The sequence below is a fragment of the Anas platyrhynchos genome, chromosome 7 (genome assembly GCF_047663525.1).
Source record: "Anas platyrhynchos isolate ZD024472 breed Pekin duck chromosome 7, IASCAAS_PekinDuck_T2T, whole genome shotgun sequence".
Lineage (NCBI taxonomy): Eukaryota > Metazoa > Chordata > Aves > Anseriformes > Anatidae > Anas > Anas platyrhynchos.
The window spans coordinates 18,706,564-18,717,968 of record NC_092593.1 but is presented as its reverse complement, the minus strand read 5'-3'; the positions used below and the strand labels follow the sequence as shown (position 1 = coordinate 18,717,968).

The 11,405-nt window shown below is 42.4% G+C and overlaps 1 protein-coding gene across 2 annotated transcripts in view; it reads left to right on the top strand.

Moving 5' to 3' along the window:
• Nucleotides 1-1,536: 1,536 nt before the first annotated feature.
• Nucleotides 1,537-11,405, top strand: part of FIGN (fidgetin, microtubule severing factor) — a 103,672-nt gene continuing 93,803 nt past the window's right edge. Inside the window, exons 1-2 of one of the 2 annotated variants that reach the window (XM_005026891.6) lie at nucleotides 1,537-2,618; nucleotides 3,417-3,586. In XM_005026891.6, coding sequence (XP_005026948.1) covers nucleotides 3,562-3,586 — 25 coding nt within the window. In that variant the 5' untranslated portion in view covers nucleotides 1,537-2,618; nucleotides 3,417-3,561. The remainder of the gene's footprint in view (nucleotides 2,619-3,416; nucleotides 3,587-11,405) is intronic. The other variant, XM_005026892.6, reaches the window with a different exon arrangement.

Genomic DNA, 11,405 nt, shown 5'->3' with positions numbered 1-11,405 from the left:
AAAGACAAAAAGAATCATTTTTTATGTTTAATGGTCTGATTTTTAGCCCAATCTCATGACCTTGGGATCATGACTTTTATTTTCAGTGCTGGCAACACTGGCAGAGGCAATATGCTGCTCTGCACATTTCAGCATCAGAGACTACAAAGTATATGTGTACTTTGGTCAAATGAGTGAACACCAGAAGCTACTGATGTGTTACCTGCATTTGGAACTGTTACTTCCTTGTGTTGATGCCAAAGCTGCCACTTAATAGCCACAAGCTGTTGCAGAAGGGAGGACAAGTGGCCAGCTGTACTGGTAACAGGTTGCTCCAGACCCAGGGCCCACTGCTTGCCCACTGCGAAGGGCAAGGGAAAGCCGTCTGAAGAGCACACTGCAGACAGGGCCACGGTGTGTGGGTTCTTGTCTGCTGGCTGCTCTGGGAGGATGCCTCAAAGTGATTTCTATAGACTTCTGTTACTATCGTTATGTTGGTCAAAGCTGCACGTTCTGAACGTATCTCTATATATGCCAATACTCAGTTGAATTGTGTTTTCACATGTATTTTTTTTTTTTTTTTTTTGGGGGGGGGGGGGGGGGGGAGAGAGATAATGGGAAACAAAAGCAGTTTCAACAGTATAAACTGTAACACTCTAGAAGCATCTCCTTGCTTAAGGACACCTTGTCATTGCACTAGCAACACTTTCATCATGTAGCTACCCCAGTGATACCCCATGTGAGCCAGGAACATCTGCAGTATCCTCAATAATCAGAAGTTTTTCTAGCCATGTTGCTATGTCTTGTCCTGTCCTGTCCTTTCCTTTCCAATCTCTAGGCACAGATTTGTCACCTGGAGAGCTCTGGTCTCCCAGAAGAGTCTTCAGCTATTGAAAATCATTTTGACTTGACTGAATAGCTTCATGGACCACATCAATCAGGGCTTCCTGTGTAGTTTTCCTCTTATGTTACCTGGTAAAATAAGGACTGGCTGAGACAGCTCACAGCAGCTTCTACTGGCAACTACTGAGCTTTGTTTAGGCCTACTGTATTACTTTCAAGAAAACCAGCCTGTTGACCAGCCCATTCCCGTTCCTCCAGGTGCTAATCCCCTGCAACTGGTCTCCTCTGCCTCCTCCACAACACACACTCCTAGCACGTCTTCCTAAGAAAACGTAATACAGCTCTTCTACATCCAGGATGGACAGACACCCTTCCCAGGCATCCTTAATGCCTCAGCAGGACCAAGAGGAGAGGCAGTGAGGCTCTGGGAGAACCGCATCCCTGAGCCCACCTGCTAGCACCCAGACAGCATGGCATGGCCCCTCGTTAGATGAAGCCCTGAAAGCTGCTCGTGGTGCAAAGCCAGGAATGTGGTGAGCCTCTCGTGCAGCCGTCGGCCCCTTTCTGACCGATGCAGTCACGGCCGTGTGTAGGGGCGTGGGGTGCCCTGGCCGGGCAGGGTGCCCCATGTAGTGGGCCCAGCGGCGGGCCTCGGCGGGGTGAGCCGTAGAAGACCCGTTTGCCAGAGAGCACAGCCGGTGTGTGAGAGGGAGGGCCCAACCCGTGCTGCCTGGCCACTTCACGCCTTCCCTGCCGGCACGACGAGGCTGGGGAGCCCCGTCCAAGAGCTCCCCGGGGAATTCCTCTCAGGCGAGGGGAGTCCCCGGCAGCTGCGGGCCGGGGCGGCTTCCCCCGCCGAGCCGGAGCCGGAGCCAGAGCTGGGGCCGGGGCCGCGCGGGCAGAGGGAGGTGTGGCTGCCGGGGCCCCTCAGCCATTGCCGGCTACCGGGAACGTCTCGCCGCGGCCGCTCGCCGCCGAGCCCCCGCGGGCCGCCGGATCTCCCGGGGAAAGGCGCGGGGGCAGCGCGAGCCCGCGCGGCGCTGGCCGCCGCCCCGGCCGGGACCAGCCCGCCGGCGCCGGGGCACCTCGCCCCGGCCATTTTCCTCGGGAGGGAGGCGGTGGCGGCCGGCGACACCCGGCTCCGCGGCGCAGAGGCCGGGCGGCGGGGCGGGGGGGGGAGCCGCGCAGGCCGGGCCGGGCTCCCCCCCGGCTCCGGCCCCGGCCCGAGGCGGCCGCGCCGGAGCGGGGCGGGCGGGCGGGCGACCTCCGCCGCCGGCTCCCTGCCCGCCTGCCCCGCGGCCGCGGGCCGCCGCTAGGCCCCGGCCCTCCTCCGGGCCGCCGAGCGCCGCCGCGCCCGGAGGGAGCCCCGCCGCGAGCCGGCAGCCGGCAGCCCCCGTCCCGCCGCCGCGGGGAGCGGGAGCGAGGCGGCGGCGCAGCCGTCCCGCAGCCCCCCGCGGGAAGCGGCGGCCCCGGCGCGCAGGACCGCGGAGCGCCCCCGCCCCCCGCGCCGCTCCCCCTTTGAAAACTGATCTTTGGCTCTTCGCGTGAAAGTGATTTGAATTTGGCTCGGCGGCGCTCTGCGCAGGCGTCCAGCTGCTGGCATGCTGGCTCCTTGCAAAGCAGCTGTTTTGGGTTTGAAATTCCAACATGGCAGAGGCTGCAGTCAGTCTTCCCTTCAAAAACTTGGAATGATTTCAAATCATAGGCACCTTCACTTAACCCGAGCCCCCATTCATCAGCAAACACATCGGATCGATGCTACTCTAACCTATCGGGTGCTCGTACCAAATCTCCAGGTAAGAGGATCTCTCTTTCCCTCTCTCTCTCTCTCCCTCTTTTTTTTTTTTTTTTTTTTTTTTTTTCCTTCGGTGTTCCTACCACCGGTTTAAATTTTGTTTAATCTCAAAGCTCTCCGAGACAGCCGTGTATTTTTTAAGCGCCCGCTCGTGCCCGAAGTATTTTGTCTAATTCGCGGTCGTTTTTTGATGTTAAATACTCCGCTCTGCTTTCCTAATCGTAGTCTGGAAAGTCCAGCTATACAATCGCAGTGCATGGTTTTTCCTCCTTGATCATTGCCAACAATAGTAGGCAGATTAAGAGTTGGCGATCGCAAGCTCCCTCCCCACCTCCTCCTCCTAATTGGATTTATTTTCAAGTTGCATTAAAAATAATAAACTGCCGGGAACGCGGGGCTGGACTTTGAGACAAGTAACTTCGGAGCAAATAAGTGCAAATAAGAAGCTCGCAAAACAAAAGTTGGGTTTAAATTGCTGTGTCTCGGCTGGGGGGGCACGGATATGTCAGAGGAGCTGTTGCAGTAAAATGTAAGCACATCATCTTGGAGGGGGTACAGCGTGGTGGGCGTATTGTTGGCTCGGAAGGGAGAGAAAGATGTATAATTTAATGGTATATACAATCCACTGATCCTATTACTATCCTCCCTGGAGCTCTTGTTAGTTTCAATGGGAGTGAGTGAAATTGACATGGACTTGCATTCCTGGTCATGTGCTTTTTTTCCCCCTTTCTTTCTTCTCTTGTGATCTGAGATCCCCTTTTTGTTGATGTTGCTTTCCCACTTAATTATATGCATGTAGGTTAAATGAATACCTGACGAAAGGGCCCACGTTTCAAGGCAGTGACATTTGATAGCTGAGAGGAAAAGTGGCTTTAATGAAAAGCAACCTTTGGAATTCCTGCTTGTGAAAAATCCAATTCAGCTTTTTGTGCTGCCAGCAAGAAATGATCAGTAGCACCAGTGTTTATGGTATGTCCGTTTTGGGATCTACTTCCTTTGCATCTAAATAGCAAAGACAAATTTAAATGGCATGATAACGCACCGAGGACTCTGCATGCAAATATTTTGTAATAAATACCTAATGTTTAATAGTATATTTTCACTCGTGTATATATAAGCATTTTTTTCTCTTGCTATCATTTGTTTATCATTTCTGCTTTGATTATAGCGTTAGTTTTGTCTATTGTATTGACCTCAGTTGTAAAACCTAAAGTTGCATGTTACTCACAGTGCACTGTATACACCACTGAACTCCAATGGTATGTAAATTAGTAAAACTCGCTGACTGGAGAAGGTGCAATTGCGTAGCTATGAATATATGCACCTATATGTCTACATAGTCATGCATACATGCCTGAAATGCATCTTTTCCTTTTGCAAACTAATTATTATTATTGTTATTTTTGATTATTTACTCGAACTCTGGCTGCTTTTCCCTCTTTTACTTTCAGCGTAATCATCTGCTAGAGGTTTTAACTGATGTGGGGTAGGGGGAATGTTTTGCATGTAAACAAACAAACCCAGTGTTGTGGCTGACTGTTTAATACTGTTTAATAAGTGGTATTTCATGCTCAGTTTACAAGTGTCTGGTTCCCACTGCTCTGTTCTGAACGTGTAGCAGAATGAAATAATCAGGTGCTGAAACTGGCTTCATTTTAACGGTCACTCTCCAGCCCCCCATGCCGCCCCCTCCTCCAAAAAAGTCAGATAAAATGGAGCATGGGGAATTTCAATAGGTCTCCTAGTGGTGCAGGAGATGCACCTCTAGGTATGCAATTAAGACTAAAGAACTAACAACAGAAGCGACTATTAGTCTGTTTTGTGCAACCAAAAAGGGGGTACGTCCACTTTTAATAGCGTGTGGTAGCAACAAATAAGGATGGAGAGAGACCCTAGGAGAGAGAGAGAGAGAGAGAGTGTGTGTGTGTGTGTGGTTTGGGATAAGGGGAGGTCTGGCTTGTGTGGCTGATGATCTCTCGTAATAACATATCTGAATGCAAGAAAGAGATTGAGAGAGCAGTTGCACAATGTACACTATTTTGGTGTTGTAGGTGACTATATTGCTAAACATATCCTGGGTGCTATACGATGGGAATGATCTGATTGCATTTTGCATTTAGAACTTGTTGACTTTGAAGCGATCAATAAGGCGACTGTTTATTTTAGATGCACATAATTTGCCCTGAGAAATGTTTTAAGGAGGAGAGCGAGCGAGCGAGAGCGGAACATTTTTTTTTTTTTTTTCTTCCTAGAGCTGTTGGAGCGAATGTGATTGCCAGATGGGAGATTTCCCTCTGTGATGTTAAAGCTGTAATATATATTCAGAGCAGATTGGACTGCTGCTTGTGATGAGGAGGATATTACATTTATAAATTTTAAATCGGGAATCGGACAGTATGCTGAGAGCTGAAATTGGATGGTGTGGACGGTTTGGACTGTTAAATGCGATTCCCAGATAATAATAATAATTACAGTAGCGGTAATATATATACGTGTAATAAACACGGTAGTATCAGGCAGCGGTATATATACTATGGCACTTAAGTATATATTGCCAGATATGGTTTCTCCTCGCTTCCCTCCGCATTCCCTAAAATGTTAGGGGTTGGAGGTGGTGGGGAGGGGGGTTCAAAGCCCACTCTTTAGAGAAATCAGATGTAACGGGGCTCTTTTCAGAGGAAAAGTTTCGCTGCAATTCTTGCTGGGGATGCACCTCTGCCTGAGTTTTTGTTTTGCCCATGTATGTGGCCTGACAGTGCCACAATCCTGAAGGGCTGGAAAGTGGGAACTAGTCACACTCCAGCAGCTCTGCTGTTGCAAATTAAAAGTGTGTTGTGGTCAGGAAATGAAAGCTACAATGTCTCTTTTGAACAAGTCGTTTATCAAGAGAAACATCTATCAAGCAATGACTTGTCACATTGATCCTCTAAAAGTTAGGTCTGAAGTGGAAGCTGCTTTGATGTTTTTGATCCCAAATTTATAAAATTGAAAAAGCTGGAGAGAGTAGGACCGATTTGCACTTAAAAATGACTCCGCTCAGGGCGTGACAAAATCATCAAGTATCTGTGATACAGAGCTGGTAAACCAAGGAGGTATCGGATCTTCCACCTAATTTTTATTTTCATGTTGAAACTTTACCTTTGCCGTGCATGCATCTGTGTTCGTAGTTTTAAAGATCCTTTCTGTATGCTTGTGCGTTATTTCATCAGGGGTATTTTCTTGCTCAGGAATACATCTGTTGCTTTCAAATTGAGCCTTTTTCCATAGTTGTTTTTGTGATGGTATTTATAGTGTTCAGTCTGAGGAGGCAATCTCAGATACCTTTTTTTTTTTTTTTCCTCTCATCTCAGTCTTGTGTCTTCTACTGTATTTTTAATGTCGATTTCACCTCTCCTCCTCATGAAGCAAACTTTTGTTTACTGCCAAAGTAATGTTTATTGCAAATGAGGGTACGTTTGGAGACATCTGTTTGCACAGCTTAAAACATGTTATGAGTCCTGCTAAGTGTGTCTTCCCCTCCTCATCCTCTTTTTGTTTCCATTTTTGACATGTGAACCATACTTTCTTTCTCAAGAGAAGCAGAGTATTTCAAATTGAATATAAAGCGAGGTTTCAAGACAGAAAAGACCAAAACAAAGTCTAACCTGATCTTTTCCCTCGTCTGTGTTTATTTTCAGTCATTATAATTGTTTAGTGACTTTTTAGAAAAGTTTTTCATTTTGCATGAAGTTTGTGTTTGGATTATCAGGGAATCCCTCCAACTGAATGAAAGAGAGGGGTTTGGTTTGTGTGTGTGTGTTTTCCTTTTTTTTTTTTTTTTCTCTTTTCCTTTTTTTTTTTTTTTTTCTTATCCGCTAAGGTATGAGGGAAGTCTTCCTTAAATCAGGATGCTTTGACTTCTTTTCTTCAGTGTCACAAATGAGGCTAATACTTATGGATACTTGATAGAGACCCATTTGCAAATAGGCAACAAACAGCAGCGTGGTGGGAGTTTTGGTGAGTGTAATACTTGCTAATTAATCATGTTTGAAATGAAGGAATCATAGCGTGGTAATAAAGGCTCATTGTTGTTTGATGTTTGTAACAGGATGTGACTCCTACATGAATCTGGCGGGTTTGGGGTTTTTGTTGTTATTTCCCCCTTCATAATAAGATACTTGCTGTACACAGTCAAATTGTTTTTTATTTATTGGAACATCTGTGAAAACACGTGTATCTGCTCTCTTATTCCAGCAGCATTTTAGAAAATATGAAGATTGTATTGTTATTGATCTCTTCATCATACAGTTCACAAGAACAAATGACAGTCTGATGTCATTAACTGTTCTTTTATCCTTAAAACTTTTTTTTTTGTTTAAGTGGAATTTTTTCCTCATTATAAAGAGACTACTACTCATTTTCTTATGACTGATAAAATAGCTCTTCATGAACTTTTGTGCCCTTCTTGCTTACACATCACAGTAAGGGACAGTAATAAAACGTGTATTTCAGAATAGTTTGTATACTAGTCCTGTGAAGTGTAAAAATGTTTGGATGCTGGTTTTGTTTCTTTTTTTTTTTAACATTGCTCTTATCATATATGTCATCTTTAGGCTTTACTGTTCATCTTTTAATTAATAATAGTGCTGTATATGATGGAGAGAGATGTGATAATCTGTTTCAGACTGCAAAGCTTTAGGTTCAAATTTTAATTAATTAATAGAGGCTATTTTATACTGCACGAATAAGGTTTATAATCTGCTTTTGTTTAGATGGTCTCCTCCTTTTTTAAAATATAAATTCTAGAGGAAAATGATTTTGTACGCTTCCTGTCAATATGTTTGTTCAATGAATGCATACAAGAAGCATTGAACGTAATGACTGATCTTCCTGTAGTCTTAATCATCAATTAATAGGCTTATCTGCTTGTTAGGAGTGGGTTTAATGGTACAGAATCCGCATGAGATCTCTGTATATGAAACATTTGTATGTTGTTTATAATAGACTGAGTTTTGATCTAGCATTCCCAGATCTAATAATAGAAATATTTGGCTCTTTGCCCCGAATCAATATACCCCTTAAGAGAACAAACTTCACATAATACTTTCATAAAGTGCCAGATTTATTGATATCGAGTTGATAAATTTAATTACTGGGGTTTTACATTGATTCATTGATCTTATGATTGGAGGAAATTGTTCTGCAGACATTTCTGAAATATTGAAAAATATAGCGTGTCAATAAAGCTTGATTAATTGATCAATCAGCACTTTTCCCCCCTCTTAAGTCATTGATAACAAAAGGCATAAAATAAGTATAGAAATAATTTGGGATAAATCAAATAAAGAAATTCTTATTTGCTATTAGCAGAACATATGAGAGGCAAAACACTGTGCTTGTGGAAAAAAAAAAAAAGTTCAACTTTGAAGTGGAATTGTGCATATTGGGCTCAATCCTTAGCTGGCATAAAATGGTTTAGCTTTAAAGAGCTGCAGTGATTTACAGTTCCCAGAATCTGTCCCATGGTGGCTTTTTGTGTGTGTGTGTGTGGTTTTTTTTAGGTTTGTTTTTTTTTAGTACTGTTCTTTGGTTTATTGGAAGCTGTTTAAAATCAGATATTATGGCTACCAAAATATATGGAATTTTAGATAAGCATCTGATCCAAAATGAACAGTATAGCTATAAAAGTAATTTGAACAGCTGTAAATTCAGGATTGCGTATCCCTGATATTGTTGCAGAGTATTAAACTCTTGCTGCTAGAGATGCTATCCTCTAAGTGAAAACTTATCTTCCTTATGGGAAAGACCACTTCAGGGAACTTTAGGCTGGGAAAGGGCCTGGAGTTTTTTTGTTGCTAAAATAATAATAAAAAATTCCAATAAATAGAATTAGATATAAGGATATTTTCCAGGTGAAAAACCTTACTGGAGCATTTGGCTCCATTTCTACAAGGCATGTGACCTTTTCACCCTATGTCAATGATATTTTTATAGAGTGTGTGAGAAATGCAAGCATGAAAAAATCCTTAGAATCATTCTATTTTTATTTAAGAAAATAATAAATAAAGAAAATAAAAGATCTCTGAATCACAGAAAACAGCATATACATCTCCTTTACTGAAACTGCTTTCCTTTAAAGGACGATAGCTAATAGAGAAGAACAGAGAAAATCCACTTGCAATATGTTACCGTAGGTTCGACAAATACAATCTTATCCTTCAAGGAGCAGAGAGTCCTAGGCTGTAATGGAGGTCAAAGGAAATCTAAGGCTTTCAGTCCTTTAATAATTGTACCTGCCACCCCCCTGATCAGCATGTTAAAGAGGGTACGTGTATATGTATTATGTTTCTCTGAAGATAATTTGTATTTGCAGCAACCTTGTAAATACGAGTGGACTTCACTGCTATTGCGTCTAAATACCTGTTGATGTTGGTCTAGCTGCGTGACAAGCGAGGGTAAAATGAAAAGAGAAATAGTTGGTCAGTCTTGGTTACCAGAGTCTTGAGAAACCGGGAGGGAGATGGGGCTTCGACAGGTCAGTGGGAGAAGGGGAAGGATCCGAGGAGGTGTAATCTGCAGAGAGCACCGCTGATTAGAGCACGCAGAGTCATCTGCTGTGATGAAAATGTGGAGCTCATGCTTCTCGTTTGCTGAGTTATATTGCTATGAGGTATCGACACACACGGTGTGGTAATAACAATATTGTATGTCTGCTCCTACCATGCTGGTAACGCTACCTGTCAAACATATCATAATACCGAACTACCTGTTTAATCATGTAAGCAACACTCCTTGGTACAATGGCTATTGTATCTGTACAATGGAAAGAATAGCCTCATGTTATTATATTTAAATAATGGAATAAAACTTTTTGTTCTTTAAACTGTTTTTCTGCATTTGAAAAAAAAAAAAAGTTTAATCTGTCTCGCTTATAATTAAAAATAATGCAACTACAGATGATTGTTATGTCACTTGGTGCTTTTTTTATTTTTTATAATATGCTATTAAGTGTGTAGTCTAATGTGCCATGAAACACTGAAATAGCAATTACTAGTCATATTATTTAGCTGTTATTGAGGAGATAGTTTTTCTGTTCTTTTAAAGTATAGAACTGCTATTGCTAGTATATTTAGTTAAATTTCAGGTATCTTGAAAGTCATGTGGAGAAAAGTGCTGACATTATTTTGATTCGATAGCAAACTTTGGTGATGCAAGTCCATTTTTTCTCCACATTTGGAAATCGTGTATTGCTTGGACTTTTGTTATCCATTTTTAACGCTTTCCTATTATACTTTTAATGTGACATGCACTCTGTTAAAGCAAAGGGTTTGTTTTCTGTATTATTTATGATTATTTGTGTGGCTTTTTTTGTGTGTGTGTGCATGTGTCATGCTGGTTATAGTTTGGTAATGGTAAATTGGTTTCAGTAATCTGTATTTTATTTGGAATAAGAGCATACTGTGGTCCAACTTCATGATCTAAGATAGCTGTCTCACATCTAATTAAGCATGGTCTGAATGAATGATTCTCTGGTATGGGTCATAATTAAACTTTTTGTTTCTCATCTTCAGTTTCATAAAATACTTAAGGGGCACATGAATGCATGCTTGTGTAACTCCTGCTAATCTGAATGGAAATTGAAAATGAATATTGAGAGGAGATGTGAGAAGGGGCTGGAACTGGTGGATTACAGAGGTTTGTGGCAGTAATGTGTCTTCATGTTCTCATTCAAGTCCCCCATCCCCCTCCCCCCAATTTATTTAGAGCAACTGCTATTTGATTTGCCTTTTAATATGTTGCAAATAACATCCCTATTTTCCTCTGAGAGGTTTTTCCTCCTTCTGTCTCCTCTGTTCTATCATGCAAGCAAGTCATTAATAAAAAGCATTTATATAGTGAGCTTGAATTATCACTTAATAAAACTATGAGAACTATGCTGCTGCAGAGATATTCCTATACAGCACAACAGATGTTACAGTGTGTGTGTTTCTTCTGGAGACATGGTGAGGGGAAGAGCCTACAATTACTTTATGTTACTGAGTGACAGCAGAGGGTGGATGGGAAGGATAAAGTTATATGCAGAAATGATGAATCCCTGACAATAGTATCAATATTGACATTTTAAATATTATGAACTGATAGCCCTACTATGCAAGCTTCTGTGATAGCTGTGCTTTTAGATGAAAAGTAGCTATTTATATACCTTACAGCTCAGCGTGGTCACGTTGAACGTAGGAACATACTCATCATAGATTCTGAGAAAGCACAGGTTAACGTCCCCTGTCTTCTTTAGACCTATCTGATTACTTTAGCCTCCTGTGTTGACACAGAAAGAAACAGCTAGATTCTGTGCTGGAGGAATAAAGTTTGCCAGCACTGACTGATATAAGGTATCCCATTGTGATACCTAAACCAAAATTTAAAAAATCAAGCATCCTTTTCAAGTAAAACTTGAGAAACACAGAAAGGAACAGCAAAGATGTATCTGAACACACTTGAAGGTGCACCATTTACTTTCAAAAGAGATTTCTCCCATCACTCATGGATAGCTCCACCATGAAGAGCGATATCAAAAGATCTCAGAAAAGTAACTATTCTTTTATGTCTTTGGGAACTCAGATGCTTACAAGATTGTTTCTGAGAAGGAAAAGAATTGATCCTATTTTCAGCCCCTTGTTGTTGGCATTTGTGGACCACATCACTATATACAGTACTGTAGAAATACATTCTTGGTAAATGAATACAGTTCTGTTTCCTTTTGCAGCTCTAAAAGTATAGTTCAGTGCTGTTGCATGCAAAGTCTGTTTGG